Raw genomic sequence first — 15687 nt, forward strand, 5'->3', positions numbered from 1 at the left:
GTGTGAAAGTTTGACCTTTACAGTAATACAGTAATTATCCAATAGCATTTAACTGGTAAGTGCTTGTGCATAAGAACCAGCCTGTTATTGTTGCTCTCAGGAGAAAGAAAGTTCTTGAGTAGAGAACAAATAATTTTTTTTTCAGATGAAGGCTACCACTGCATCAGTCTCACCTCAGGAATTCACCACAGACTTACTGTCCTGATGGCCTGTCGTTCTTCAAAATGTTCTGTAGCAGTATAATACTATGTTGTTAGTAGTTAGAATGGTTGAAAGAGTTTAAAGAAAAAGAAGCTAGAAAAACAAAGCTCCTTTTTCCTTCCAGCTTTATAGGGCATTCCAAGAAGAAGAATCATCTTCAACATTTTACTGCATCAGTATGCAGTGGTTCAGAGAATGGGAAGGATTTGTAAAAGGCAAAGACAGTGGTAAGCTGTGCTTCATTTCAAAATACCAGTTCTATTCTTATTTCTTTCTACACAGTGGTAATATTTTTACAGGTTGTTTCTACTTTGGTAGAGAGATGGAGGAAGTAATAGCAAGAGAAGGCAACAAAAGTTCTTAGAGCAAGCATCATTGGTTTCGTGGGTTGTAAACGTAACCAGGAATCAAATTACAAAGTACAGTCAAATGTTGGTTATTCACAGGAGTGGATAATGGGATAGCAGTGGAAAGAGCATTGTATGTTGGTGCTGGTATGGAGGGTGGTGGTTGTTGGCAGCAGCAGGGATACAAATATGAGGGAGGATGTATTTTGCAGTACAAACTGATAAATAATGCTGCAGCTTCTGCAGGAAAGGTGATCTCACAGCAAAAACCTATAGATAACTGAGTAACAACCCTAACAATACAACTTCAGTATTCTTCAAGTGTCTCTAAAGATTTGAAATGAAAATGTTGATAAAATGTTCTACAATCTTATCTGAGTCTCCTTTAGAACAATTTTACTAGGGGTGAAAGTGAGGATTAATTTGTGTTTGTTGCTTGAAGACTTACTGTAATCATGAATGTTTTGGAAAACTTCCTCTTAATTAAAGTTCTGGTTATCTGTTAACAACTTAAAACATACTGTGAGGCAGTACAAAAAGCAAGCAGTAGACAAACGAGCTTTTTTTCCTTCCATTTGAAAATGAAAACTCCAATCTGCCTTTTGTTTTTTGCACTGTTCCTAACCATCCTTTCCATCACAATAGATCCCCCCGGTCCTATTGATAATGCTAAAATTGCAATAACAAAATGTGGAAATGCTGTGCTAAAACAAGGTAGGTGTTTGATACTACTGCAATGTTGGGCTCCTTGTGATATATTTGCTCAAGTAAATTTGCTTCAGTAAACCTATTACAAGTTCTTATCTTAAACTGTTACAGTGAAATGGTGATACCCAATGAATCTGTATTCTGTTCGTTTTCAGAACTAAAAACTAAATTAGGACTGCAGTTGAGAAACTGGCAGTTATTCAAAGGTTCATTTTTTGAGCGAGAAATACGCTCTCAAAGAATTAATACCTCTAATAGGCTAATCCAAGCACAGATGAGAGTTTAAAAGGAGATGCACAATAACTTTAAAGTGGGCAAACTGTGCTTTTGGCTCTGTATTGCTTTGTTTTTGTTGGGTTTCTTGTCTCAGAGTTAGAGTTGCTTGGCTTTTAGATTGTCATTTATCTGTGTGTAGTTGTTTGAATCTTGAAATTAATTTGAAATGAGAGCTGCTTCTGATAGAAGGCAATCATACTTAAATGTTGTTGCTCTTTTTTTTTGCTTTTTTTGCAAGTTACCGCTGTGTATTACAAATGTTCTCTAGCATGCAAAGATACGTTTTCTTATTTATTCTTCAGTCAAATGATTAAAACCAACCATCTATTTGAAAAACTGTGGGTACAGAGAAAAAAATCTAATGTGGTCTTCTTTATGAAGATTTCAGACTTCCTGTGGAAGCATAATATCATTATATTATGTATAATATTTAAATTGCTGAACTTATTGCAGTGTTAAAATTGAGGAAAAAAGCCAGCTACTGAGTAAAAGTCAATTTAACTTAATGCTTCAGCATACTGAAGGGACCTACAGGTGGCAGTCACTGGAGATCAGTAGGTTCAACATGAATCTTGCCGATTGTGAAATGTAAAGAGCATATTGGAAACAGAATGAATTCTTGCACCCATGAGTTTTTGTAGTTCATCTTAATGGTTCAAGCTCTTAACACAGAAATTAAGTCTTCAAACATCTGACTGATGTTTAGTAGCAACATAAAATCACATTAGCATTCATACTAAAATAGGCAGTCATCAACTCTGAACTTCAGCTATTTTGGTTCAGATTAGGTAGGACTAGGGTAGAGATTACAAGGAGTAGGCTGTGGAAAAATTCTAAGTTGTGAGGGAAAAGAGAGGAGCGCCACTAAACAGTATTCTGTGATCCTGTGGTCCTGACCCCAATTCTAATGAGTTGATGTTTGCTGTGCCTGTTCAATTGCACTTGACTGCGGGAAGCTTTATAAGGGAATGAACTACTCCTGTGCCTGCAGAGGCAGACTTGTTTTTTGAGTACCTGAAAAATGGAAAATTCAAACATAACTTCGTTAATACTGGCATAAGATCTGCAACATGACTTCCGTATGAAGCTAAGTAGATGTGGATAAACAAACTTAAGCTCTTTGCACCTTTTATTTTTGGAAATTTATTAGATGTTTGTCACAGCAGGAGGCCTGCTAGAGCAGGTGGCAAGGAGAGAAAATATAGGAGACAGGGAGAGAAGCCTTGCTGTTGCTTTTTTTTTTTTTTTAAAGTAGAAATTAGGCTCATTGAAACTTTCTAATAGTAGTAACAAAAGGATATTGGGAGAAAATTGCCGTAGTGCAAGTTTTTAATGAGTTGCCTAAAGAAAAGGTATCTATTCAGGTAGAACAGAAGTTTGTTCTCTTGTTATCTAGGTTAATGTGAAGAATACACTACAATTTTATCAGACAGGATTACTCTGGTAAAACATAGAGGGGTAATATGCTGATATTCCCTTGCTCTTCTGAAACTTTTGGAGAATCAGAAAAGACTGTTGGATGCTGACCTGGGACGGCAGAGAAACCTCTAGCCAGAAGAAAGAGATGATAAACAGAGACTTAAACAAACAAAAAGAAGTCAGGCTGACTCATTAAACTGCCACATACTTTTATTCTTTATGATCACATTTATTTGACACACAAACCTTGAATCCTTGCAGTTTACACAGTAATGGATGGGAATTTTTGTTAATATAAATCCTTCCATACCAGGAAGCAGCCCCACAATTCTAAGACCTATCAGTTGTTAGCTTAATGGATGCATCTCAGATAAAATGCATCATGCGTTTCGTATTTGGGGTGTGTTAAGTACTGGATAGTTTTGAGAGCAGGTAAGTTGTAAGAATAAAGAAATATAGTGTTAATACAAAAAAGTCCTTGGGTTTGGTAGCTGGCGTAGGAAAAAGTGCAAATTAGATTATTGTTAAATTTGAAATATATTTTTCTTTCTTTTTGTATCTGTTCAAAGAGTCATGGAAAGAACTGTTTTAAATAGTAATGAAAACTTTTTAAATGTTTGCAGGTGCAGATTCTGGACAGATATCTGAAGAAACATGGAATTTTCTTCAGTCAATCTATGGTGGAGGCCCAGAGATTATACACAGACCACCTGCTCCTACAGCAGAACCTGATATCTTGCAAACAGAAGAGAAGATTGAATTAGAAACTCATTGTCTGTAGCTACTGAGGAAAAGACGAATTTGTAAGGAATCCAGCTTCCTTACATAATGCCCAAAATACATTCCTAAATGTTTTATTCTCTTGTCTATTGGAGGCACATCTCACTGGGCATTCATTAACTACCGAAGTGTAAGTTGAAATATATATTGCAATATATTTAAATGAAGACTGTTTCTGTTTTGGAAAGTGTGTAGTTTGTTCTTGGAGTGTTTGGTCAGTGGAAAACACTGTCATTTCTGGACTTTTCAGTGTGAGTCAAAATCCTGTTATATCCTTAAACTTGAAAAATGGGAGCAAAGTTCTAGAGATGTTATGTAACCTTCCTGATTGGGCTTCTGATGCCTACAAACTTCTGCCTTCTTAATTGTAAAGTCTTGACAATGGTAGGTATAAGGAGAGTATATTCTAAATGGATTGTAATCAATGATAAAGAAAAAGGATTTTAATTTCTTAAATGCTCAGGAAAAAAATTCTCACTTATTTTGCACTGTAAGTATATAAAATGAGTAACATCCAAATACTTAACATATTGGAATGGATCAAACATCAACGTAGATTGAATATTATTTTAGTCAGTGAATGTCATAAGTTATTACCTGCTCAATTTTGCATCTTTAGGCTTCTGTAAGTCTACAAAACCTGCTAGCATTAATAATATTTGTGAGAAAAAGATGTAGTCTTCTGTAGGGTAATGTTTGAGAGCATGAAATGTGAAATGTAAAATGATTATGGACATGAGTGATATAAATTTCGGAAGTTAAATTGTCTGGTCTCTTGAATTATATTCACAGATAGTTGCTTTTGAAGAATTTTATTGTATTGTTCATTGGCATGATGACCTATAATGTGAAAAGCTGGATAAAATGTATATATTGCAAAACTTTACTAAATGAGTCAGATCGGAATGCAGAATGGCACTCTTTTCTTGGCCTGATAGTTACCAAATAAGCAGTGTTATTCAAGGCTACTTGTTTGGTTTTTTTTTGGGGGGGGAAAAGGAGGTGGAGGGAGAAAAACAACCTTAACGTGGGGGGGTTGGAAGCTTTCTCAAATGTTTTTCATTTGTTACATCAGTATGAAAACTTTGGAGTAATACTGTGATATTGTTCCCACACACATACATTTCCTGGCTACTTTATACTGAGGCAATGACGTGGACAGTTGTATAGCTTGAGTGAAAAATACTGATGTAACATTCTTCTGGCTAGTTGTATATCTAGTATAAAATGAAACTTGTGTTGTACTTCATGAAGTATTTAAAGCTATTGTGGTTAAAAAGCCACCTGTAAGAGTCCCAGGGTCCTATAACCTAAACTACTTGACCATGTTGCTGATGTGTTGTATAGGAGGTTCTGTCTGAAATCCCATCTATAAATCCCAGTGTTTTCCTCAGCCTACCTAAGAAGAAGCAGAGCTAAAACCAGAACACAGTAGGGTGAATGAGAGGGTAGATGAACAGCAGTACAAAGCCAATTATTATATCTCTAGTACATGAGGAAAACATTTCTCAATTTTAAACTTTATTAAACTTTATCATGGATATCAGTTGGCCAGCCCATGAAATGTCTGGATAAATAGAACAGACTGCCCCAGTAAAATCTGCAAAGGAAGAAAGGCTTGATGCTGGGGACATTAGCTTGTCCAAGGCATGAAGCAGTTCTGTGTCAAATATTCTGGGTATTACAGCAGATCAGACAAAGAGTCAAAATCCAATTGTAGCAAAAAAAACCAACCAAACAAACAAACAAAAAAAAAAACAACAACAAAAACCCACCAAGAACCTCAAAAACTGGGTAACAGTAACAAAAACATCAGATGCAAGGCACAGGAGGTAATTATTCTGCCCTACTTGGTGTTGTGCTTGATTGTGAGATTTCATATGTACTGCTCCCAGTTTTTTTAGATGAGTAGGAATATCTGCCTCAATTTCAGTTGACTCAGGTTTAGATAGAAATCTAGAAATATTTCTAATAGTCTAGCAGTTCTGCAGAAATTTTTTCCACTGCAGTCCTGAACTGTGGTGTGCATAAACCACTAATGAGATGCTTCAAACTAGCTGAGTTGTGAAGTTCCTCTGTCACCTCAGTGACAGGCATCCTCACACTACAACTAGTTGTCATGCTAACAAAAAAGGAAATTCCCAAGTTTGCAGGGATGAAATGTTTGTGTTTAAGATGGTTCCAAAAAGATGACTGCCTTGTTTTTAGCACTTTGAGGACTTTATGAAGGATTTTATGCCACAGAAATGGAAATAGCCTTTTAAAATAAGATAGTGTGGGAGAACTCCAGATGGATTGCTTGTGTATAGTGGAAGGCAGGCAGCACTGCAGTGCTTAAAGGAGAAAAACCTGCACTGTGAAGAGAGATCTGATTAATAGCAGAGGAAGAATGTATCTCAGAAATGGGCCATGGAAATGATTTTTCTCCATAAGCCTTTAACCAGTCTTCTTAGATTGTTTGTCCACTTGCTTCCAGTTGAGGAAAGACAGCAGTGTGTTTGGATGCCAGGGAAGCTGTCATTTCAAGAAGAGAAAATTCAGTGGAGGCCTTATTTGAGGCTTGGGAGTCTAGATTTGAGCTATTAAAAACCTGCTGTTCAGTCTGGTCACTTTAATTCTCTCTTCTGGAGAAAACTGCCTGGGGAGTTGGGTAGCTAAAAGTTTGCTCTCTCTACGTTTTTCAGGGTTTGTTGTTGTTGTCTATTTATTGCAAGTAGTTTAGCTAAGTGTTTATTGGAACCTCCAGGATCCAGAAGGATGCTTCAGATATTGTGTAAAGTAAGTGAACAGTATAATTGGGGGGAAAAAGATGAACCAAAGAGCTGTTGAATTAATAGCAAAACATGGCACTTCTACTTGAGAGCTCAGAGCTAAGTAGTATGCTTAATGAAGCAAGTTAGTTGTAAAATTATTCCTTGTCACTGGGATGTTTTACTGACTTAAAAGCCAGTCTTCTCCTTCTTGTTTCTGGAATATTAGGAAATGGAGGAAGTTCTAGAGATGATTATGATAAGAATTCATTTTTTTGTTCAGCAAACTGTTTCTGTAGGCTGAATCTATATTAGTCCTATGTCTAATGATGGTGATGTGTGTGTATCAATTTATATTTGAAATGCACAGTCTATTTCTTCTGCTCCTTAATTGGCTGGAAGCACTACTCTAGTTCTGCTCTGGAATAGTGATCTTGAGTAGATGCATCAGATAAAGGTTTATGTTTTTAAACAGATAAATGACTCTGGGATGCTTTAACGGGTGTCAGTCTGTCAGCCTGAAAGCTTGCTAAGAAAGTCAGAGATTCAATACACTATTCAGTAACTCTATCAAGAGAAGATTAAATGGAGCAAAAAAGCATTTTTACTAATTCGTATCAGACAAGATCACAATCAATTTTGGTAACTGTGTATTTTGAATAGTGTTGTCATTGTCAGCTGTTGAAATGCCTGAATGCAGCAAAAACATGTTTGTATGCATCTAACAAAAATTGCTGTAGGGTAACATCTCTGTGGTATGAAATCTGCCAAATCTGAATTCAAGAGAGAACAGATACACCCTTTGTTGCCACACGTCCCTGGCTGTGATAAGGAGATCTTGGTTTAGAACTTTACTGCTCTATCTAGATGCTGTACTGTGACTTGCAATCTACTATATGCATTTGTGTGGAAGCTTTTTTTTTTTTTTTTTTTTAATTTAATCTCTTTTTCCCCCACAAAACTGTATTTCATATGGAAGTTCTAGTCTTTTTTGCTATGCCTGGGAATTCTGACTGCCCTACCAATAGAACTATGCTGCTTGGAGTTACCTTCTGTCCAGGCTATCAAAGTGGAGATGTCTGAAGATTGGAGCCAACAAGTAGTAGTGTTAGTCCCTAATTTGGAGGCACAGAATACTCAAAGAAGTCTGTCCTTTCAGCATAGCACAAGATTCAGTGATATGTGAAAGAACTTAGATTTAGAGCCTTCTGTGAGTGTGTATGATCCTGTATTTTTTCAACCGTAGAGCAGGGTAGTTTCATATAACTAGCTGTTCAGTTAGCAGCTTGTCCTACTGGCAGTGGGATATCAGCAAAAAGAGTAGGAAATGTGCTTGGCTAGAGAATACATTAAGTGGATGTAACAATTTTCATTTGTGGAGCAGAAGTTAAATATGGCTGACTTTTTCTTATGAAATCTGGTGTAATCTAATGCGCAATGCTAATGCATTATGTAAGAATTCTGCTTTTCAGATTCAAAGCTCATAAAGTAACTAGTTTTTAGTAACACAAGATATCCTGTGATTTCTCAAAAGGACTAAATGCAAGGAGCTTCTTTCCATTTAGTATTACAGACAATTGTTTCTAATCAATATTCATCACATAAGCTAATTTTGAAAAGCAAACCTGAGATTTGGAAAATGTACAAAAATTTTTCAGATTATCTGATTGAAGAAACAAGCAGATTCTTCTTACTTGCCATACAACCATTTTACACCAAACTAAGAAAATCCTGTTCCATTTATTCCTTTTGAATTCCCTGCGTACATCTGGCTTAGTGCAGTCTAAGCAGTTTTCTCACTGAAAACCTTTCAGCTCTTCATTTTGCCCAGGAAATGAGTAAAACAACTAGGCTTTTTCATTCTTCCAAACAGATGGCTTTTCTGGCTTCCCTCTATACTTAAGCCATCCAGAGCTGACAATTAGTAGCAGGAAGCAAAGTAAGAATTCTGGACTTCTGAAGCATCACAAAGAAGGACAAATCACTTTCAACATTATTTCACCCAAATTATCTATTTACAAATTCAATTTATCTTATTGGATAAAAAAAAATCCTTTTGGAGTTGGGGTTGAAAAAAAGAGGAAAAACAACTTATTTTCTTGCATACAATCTGTAATAGTTATTGCTATTTAAAACACGTGGCTGGTCTTAAGTTAATAGCTTCAGCCTAGCTTTCAGTGATTCAACAAGGAGATAAAGCTTTTATCCTCTATAAATGTGTGAGCACTGCCACATCGTAAGATAAAAGTCTCCCTGTTTATAAGGCACCTAAAATTACAGGTGTTTGCTTACAATAGCTGAGTCATACTTTTCATTAAAAAGCTGGTATTATCACAAAATTTTTCTCCTAAAGGTGTGTCAGCTGAGTTATGCAGATTAAAAAAAAAAGTCCATTTTTGAGAAACAGATGACTCATAGGTTTTGTGGATTCTTGTGAGACTATATGCCAAATCATTGGTTTTGAGTAGATTTAAGCAACGGGATCTTGATACTTCAATATGAAACTCATAAGCTGAATAAATAAGGTTTTCTGATTTGTTTAAGACTGAGTTGTGCTGAGCTAGCTCTCATCCATTTCAGGATGGTTTATTAGGTTTGGGCTCAGCTGGCTTCAGGTAGAGTCTCTGCTCTTGACCAGGACTTACTGTGTAGCCACCAAAGCAATTTCCCACAAACCAGTCAGTCCAATACAGCTCTCTTGAAAAAGAGCAGATAAGCCTGAGCTGAACTCCAGAAAAGAATTCAACTGTAATCTCCCTCCTGCATGACAGTGTGGAGCCAGCATAGATCTTGGAGCAGTGGCTGAGACTGTAAACCCTGTGTTGAATAGCAGCATCGGGTAGGCAAATGCCCTTCCTGGAGCATACTGGAAAAATGCCAGAACTAACCAAGCTGTCCTTCAGATCAGTTTCTCAATTGCACTGAATTGTGCAGAGTGAGTTTTGTTTTGATAAATGTTAGAAAATAAAAAACAAAACAAAACAAAACATTTGCTTTAATAATGGAAAAGCAGTTATGCTGTTTGTTGATGTTAAAATAGGTGGAAACAGTGATGCTACCGCTGAAAGCATGAGCCCTGTAACAGCTCTGTCAGTGCTGGACCTTATGGTCTCAGGCATCTCTGTGCACAAATATGAGCTGGGGCTCCAGTGAAATGGTGGGGATAAGACAGCTCATTTTGTAGTTAATAGTGACTTTACATGTGGGGCTGACCTCTTTTTTAGCTTGTCCCACTGTAACGTGAGGAGCTGCCATTAACACGGTTTTCCCTTGATTAGAATGTTTTTGTTTTGTTTTTTACTACCACCAGTGGCAAGGCCAGAAAGGTTGCTACTGCAATATGAATTACTTGAGGCTGCCCACAACAAAATGTAGTTACCGGTTATTGGTGTATGGCATAACTTGCTGACAGATAAAATGGTTGTGCCAAGGCTTATGGTTTATAGGTTATATGAGTAGCTGGGGAAGGGAAAATGTGTTACAGAAATGCGATGGTGCTGGGCAGGACCATATTCCTATAGGCTTAGGAATTATTTAGAAGCTACTACAGCCTCCTGCAGGGTAGGAGCTGCCAGGTAGCATGAACAAATGGAAAAAGTTTGAATTGTGGGGACAAAAGAGTCAAAGTAGAACCCCATCCAACCAGCTTCAAACAAAGCAGATTTCTCAGGGTTTAAATGTAAATTTTCTTGGGTGGAGACAATAAATATAATAAGAATAAGCATAGTAAGTATGCTTGATCTCCTTACTCTGCATGGCTTGTTTTTTTCCTCTTTGCATATAGTTATTTTCCTCTAGTAGGCTTGCTGAGCCAAACTGCCCTGTGGGTACGCAATTGCTGGATTCATTCCAGTGAAAGCAGGAGCATACAGAGGTGGAGCACAGCCCAGGAGCATCTCCTTCATTAACAGGAGCCATTACCAAAAGCACGGTGCCATTAACAACAGTTGCTCTGTTATCATCCCATCGCTAGATATTATTGCTTCTTAAGGAAGATAGCAGAGCTTAGTGTTCAGGCACTCCTCAGTGAATTCAAAGCGAATCCTGGTCTGGGGTGTGGTTAGGCAATATGGTTGGACTGGTTCAAACTTGTTGCCAAAAAGTATCTTCTGCCAAGAGAGAATAGTCCTGCTCCTCCCCACTGCTGGCAACACCTTTGCCCCAACTTCTCACATGCTGCCTCTATTGTCCGTCATCCAAAGCAGTTTATTTCATAGCTGAAAATTAACACCCCAGAAATGGGAACAGCTCCTCGGTGTCTTAGAAGGTCTGATTTACTGGGTGTTCAGATGGGCACCGCTGTAGTTAGGGGGGGAGGGCGTGGGGAAAGGGTGCTGCTTTGTGTCAGCAGGCTGTCAGATCAGCTCTGCTGTATTGCTCAACTGCGCCCTTCGGCAGCCATGGGAACTTGAACAAAATACAATAGATTTTGCTGTGAGAACACTCAGTTCGACTGTGAAAGCGCTAGCACTTGGCTGCAATGCAATAATGTCTTCAACTGCTGCAGCTGTTGAGCTGAGCAAACATATTTCTGCACTGATCGCAGTCAGTGCTTACAGGTGCTTCTGCAATAACAACACAAAAGGCTCCGTTGCTCTTTAAGATTTGGGCGCACAGACAGAAGGCTACATGAAAACAGCAGCAGAGTCAACAACAACGAAAATTTCCTTCTGCCTCTTGTGGGATTTCTGTTGTTTTGAAGCCCTTTGCAGGATTTCCGAGTCAACAAGAAGAAGGGAAAAGTGGAAACCACTTGGGAAAGTAGAAAAGCGACTGAGGTTTTTATGCAGACTGCAGGACTGCATGGCCAGACTAGTAATCGGGGCAATTACGGTGTTGTTACACGCTGTCCTTTCCGTACAGAAGCACAATCAGTCTGACCACCGCAGCACCTGCCCTTAAAGGAATTTGAAAATAATTTCTCTCTAGGTAATCTTCTATTTTTTATTTAGTTTAGGATTTTCCAGTGATTTGCAGAGTTGCTAGGGGTTCTTATTATTATGTTTTTATTGCCTTTCGTAAGCATTTACATAGAAAACTTGAATGTTTTAATCCTTGTTACCTGAAGCTCACCAAATAGAAAAAAGAAAGAAAGAAAAAGAAAGAAAACAAAAAACAACAAAAAAAAAACCGCAGAACAGTGCGGTTAGAGGAGAACGAGAGTTACACGGTAGATCATCTGCCTTTGGGAAAAGGCACCGGTAAATAAAGTCCCGCCACATAAACAGGCTGACTCGCAGGGAACGAGGAGGGTGCCAGAAAAAAACGTGAACGGTTGATTTTCAGCCACCGTCCGGAGAGCGCAGGACGCGGATCCGCGGAGCGGCGCTTTCTGTGCCGAGAAGGGGAAGGGCTCTCCCGGCAGCACGGCCTCCGCCGCGAGCTCTGGGAAGCGTTGCCCGCCGGCAGCCCGCCGCCCGCAGCGATCTCGCCGCGCCCCGGCCGCTGCCGCCTCAGCCGCACGCGTGAGCGGCGCCGCGCCCCCCCCCCCGCCCCTCAGGGCGCCCCGCCGGGCACCCGCCCCCCGCACGGGCCACCTCTCGGGGCCGCCCAGCGCGCGGCCTCGCCCGCCGCAGCCCCCCGCCCGGGGGCAGCGGGCAGGCCGTGCCGCCGCCCCCGCCCTCTGCCAGCAGGCGGAGCTGCAGGGAGCGGGTCCCCGCCGCAGTGGCTGGAGGGGGAGGGGAAGGAAGCGGAAGGAGCCGCCGCCGCCGAGCCGAGGGGAGCAGGCGCTGTGCGGAGCCGCCGCCGCCGCCGCCGCCTGGTGCGGGCAGCACGGAGGGAGCGAGCCGCGCGCCGGGCTGCGCGGGGCCGGCCGCGCCGAGGAGCGGGCGTCAGGTGAGGGCTCGGGCCCGGGCCCAGCCCCGGGGAACGGGGGACCCGGATGGTGCCGAGTTCGGAACCCGCGAGGGGAGGGGGAAGACGGAGGAGGAGGAGGAGGAGGAGGAGGGAAGGAGCGGGGGGAAGCCCCCACGTGACCACCGCGTGCGGGAGGAGGTGGCGGCTCGCGCGCCCCGTTCGAATCAGCTGGCCGGCAGCGGCGCCTCCTGCGCGTGCGCGGCGGCTCCGCCTCCCCCCTCCCTCATTCCCTCCCTCCTTCCCTCCCCGTGACCCCCCTTCCCAGGCGTTACGTGCGTGCATGGGTGTCCGTGCGCGCGCCCCGTCTGACACTGCGCGGCTGAGGACACGTGCGCGGCGCCGCGGCCGCCATGTTGGGTCTGAGCGAGCGTGCGTGTGCGCGCGGGGCCGGGCCGGGTCGCGGGGCGGGGATGGAAGAGAAGGAGGGAAAGGGGGGGGGGAAGGGAGTGGGGAGAGGAAATCTCGCGAGGTCGCGCGGTTCCTGCGGGAGCGGGCCGGCTGCGGGATGGCGGCGCAGCGCTGGGCGTGCTGGGTAATGGTAACGGGGGCCCGGGGGGCGGGGACCCTGCGATCAGCCTCCTCCCCGCCGGCGTGCCCCGGGCCGCGCGGGAAGCGGGGCGGGGTCGGGCGCCCCGGGGAAGCGCTACTGGCTCCGCTCCCGGCCCTCCCTCCCTTCCCCCGCCCCGGCCCGGCCCCGCCTCACCTCAGCTCACCTCGCGCTGCCCGGGCCGCGCTTCGCTCCTCAGAGCGGCGCCCGCCCCGCCCCGCCGGTGGGGCCTCGGGCCGCCTCTGGGCCGAACCTGCGGCAGCGCCTGGGGACGGGGCCCGGGCTGCCGGCCAGCCTGGAGGGGCCGAGGAACCTCCGGCTCCGGTTCGCCTCTCGGCCCTTCCTGACCGAGGCTGTTTGCAGCCGCGGGTCCCCCAGCCTCTCGTGGCCCGGCCGCGCACGGACGCCGCGCGGTGCTGGCACGGCCCGCTGGCAGGCGCGCCCGTTGTGCCGCTCTGCGCCCAGCCCTGGCTGTTGGACGCCCGCAGCTCCTGTCGCAGAGCTCACGAGACATCGCAGATCCGATCTCTGTGTGTCCCAAGCTTGTGAAATACTTCTCGGTCTCCTGTTCCACTTGGAGCAGTGATTCCCGTAGTGCCCGTGTGTCCCTTTGTCACCCAGCCCTGATAGCAATGGGAGAACATATGGTTCTGTGTCATCCTTATGGTGTCTTGTGTTCTCTCCCTCATTACCCCAGAGTGCTGACAGGGGCTTTGGTCTTGGGGTTAAACTCTTCTTGTTACTAATTTAGACTCAGGCTGATGCATAACGATAACAAAACTTTCATAAAAGAAATCTGAACGCTCAGGTGTTCTGGGCATTCAGATTTCCAGCTGTTACTCAGCAGTATGTTTGCAGTCATTATTAGATGCGCTATAATAGCTACTTGGTGGTGGTTGTAGATGTATTTGTGTTTTCCATTGATATTGCCGTTACTACTAAACTAATAACATGTAGAGATCAAAACTTGAAGTGTACTCCATGTTTTGTGTTAATCATTAACTTGCACAACCCTTAAGGATGTGTCTTTTCCATGTATTTCTGCCTTACGTTTAATTACAGCACTTTCCCCCCTTGCTGTTGCAAGGACTGGAAAAACGTTGGTTGAAGAAAAAGTGGTCTGGAGGAGACAAACTCAATTATTTTAAGGAAAAGTGTACGCAGTAAAATGTTAGTGTTAATTGGGTGAAGTTTTCACTCAGTTGAAGCCATTCATGAAACTCCCTTGCTGTAGAAGGGGTTAGTCAGCAGTTTTCTTCAGCATGTGGCTTCTAAGAAGTCATTCAGAATGTGAGCAACTTCAAGTGCTGGTTTTCTGTTTTCATAGAAACATGGTATGTCCTGAAATTACAGTAAAGGCTTTTTGTGAAGGATTGTTTCACAGTGGGGCCATGTGTGTCAATTAGGAGCAGCGATTATGACCTGAAACTGAAATTCTGATGTGTCTGTTTGTTCTGTTGTCCAGTAATGGAACTTCCTGCAGTTTTCAGTTGTACCACTGTAAACTATGATGATTTTTCTTTGCATTATATACTACAAATGTCTAATTAAGAAGAGGCAGTATTAAGTAGCTTATTTACTGAGCTTTTTAGTGATGAAGTTCAATCGTTGTTTTATCTCTGGAAAATGAGAACTAGTAAATGGGATTTTTGAACTCAGTAGTACACTCAGTACATACATTTAGTATGCAGAAATAACTAGGTCTGTTTCACAAAGTTTAGGAGGATATCCTATGGCCTTCTGTTCTGTTGCGAAACAGTGCCTGGCTGCCTTGACGTTTATTGGTGTTTCCAGTGTAGTGTGATGTCGGATCCCCTCTGCTGTCTGCCATGTACAGAATGGAGACTTTCCTCTCCCAGAATTTCCGATAGACTGAAGGAAATGTTGGGTTCTGGTTCTTACAGACCATTCTGGGTACTGGGAGTAGATTGGCATCTTGTCACTGATAGTTGTCTGGTGGCTGCAAGGTGATAAGACTTCCACTTTGCTCTTCTTTGCTACTTATCCACCGTGTTGGATAAGTGAAATAGGGGACAGTTTCTTCATGTTTCAAAATGTACTCAGCGAGTTGGAATAAAAGTCTTGGCAGTCTGTCCCACTTCAGTTGTTTATTATCATTTTTTAAAAATAAGTTTTTCACATTTGAAAAGCTCTCTTTCAAGTCTTTGCAGCTTATCTGTCAGTGGTTGCTTTCTTCGGGCTTTCCCCAAAATGGAAGTCTTTGCATTTTGCAGGAACTGTTGCTACAGGTCTCTTCAGTCGTAAAGAACCTGATTTGCATGAGGGAGCTTGCTTTGCAGGTATTTAGCATTTGCCTATATCCATAGCTTTACGTTGTACTGACATAAATTCTGGAACTGCAGAACTGGGAGACCTATTGTTCCCTTTCTTTGGGGTTGGTTTAAATATACTTGGATTAAATATACATGGATTACCCCAGGCAGATATTTGTAGAAGTTGTCCTTAAAATCTTGGAACGAAAAAAAAATCTTCCACCTCTGTAGGCGGGAGAGAAGGTACAGAAAGGGGAAACTTTCACACTTCTGGAGTGAGAAAGTTCTTAGTTTCCAAATTAAGTGTACTTTGCTGGAAATCAGGCTGCTTTTTATAAAAACTTGCTTCTGATAAACATTACACTTAAGTCTAATATTGTTCTAGCTATAACAACACCATAAACGTGGCTTGTGCTTTGAAAACTGCCTTTGGTGTAGAAAAACTTTTCTAAGCATTTATTTTAGTTTTGTGAAAACCTGTTGAAATACTATTTGGAAATGCAGAGGTAAGCATTTAATAGCACTTTCTT

General features: G+C 42.3%; 2 protein-coding genes across 13 annotated transcripts in view; both read left to right on the forward strand.

Moving 5' to 3' along the window:
• Positions 1-4644, forward strand: part of USP33 (ubiquitin specific peptidase 33) — a 36260-nt gene extending 31616 nt beyond the window's left edge. For 3 of the 4 annotated variants that reach the window (XM_090146462.1, XM_090146464.1, XM_090146461.1), the window contains exons 23-25: positions 326-428; positions 1194-1262; positions 3575-4644. In XM_090146462.1, coding sequence (XP_090002588.1) covers positions 326-428; positions 1194-1262; positions 3575-3732 — 330 coding nt within the window. In that variant the 3' untranslated portion in view covers positions 3733-4644. The remainder of the gene's footprint in view (positions 1-325; positions 429-1193; positions 1263-3574) is intronic. The other variant, XM_090146465.1, reaches the window with a different exon arrangement.
• Positions 4645-12058: 7414 nt separating this feature from the next.
• Positions 12059-15687, forward strand: part of ZZZ3 (zinc finger ZZ-type containing 3) — a 62732-nt gene continuing 59103 nt past the window's right edge. For 4 of the 9 annotated variants that reach the window (XM_090146504.1, XM_090146505.1, XM_031600633.2 and 1 more), the window contains exon 1: positions 12060-12316. The gene's annotated coding sequence lies outside the window, so the exon portion shown is untranslated. Of the gene's footprint in view, positions 12317-12447; positions 12707-12761; positions 12870-13423; positions 15185-15687 lie in introns of those variants that run through there. The other 5 variants (XM_090146506.1, XM_090146500.1, XM_090146499.1 and 2 more) reach the window with 5 other exon arrangements.

Source organism: Phasianus colchicus, chromosome 9 (assembly GCF_987193195.1).
Source record: "Phasianus colchicus chromosome 9, bPhaCol1.hap1.1, whole genome shotgun sequence".
Classification (NCBI taxonomy): domain Eukaryota; kingdom Metazoa; phylum Chordata; class Aves; order Galliformes; family Phasianidae; genus Phasianus; species Phasianus colchicus.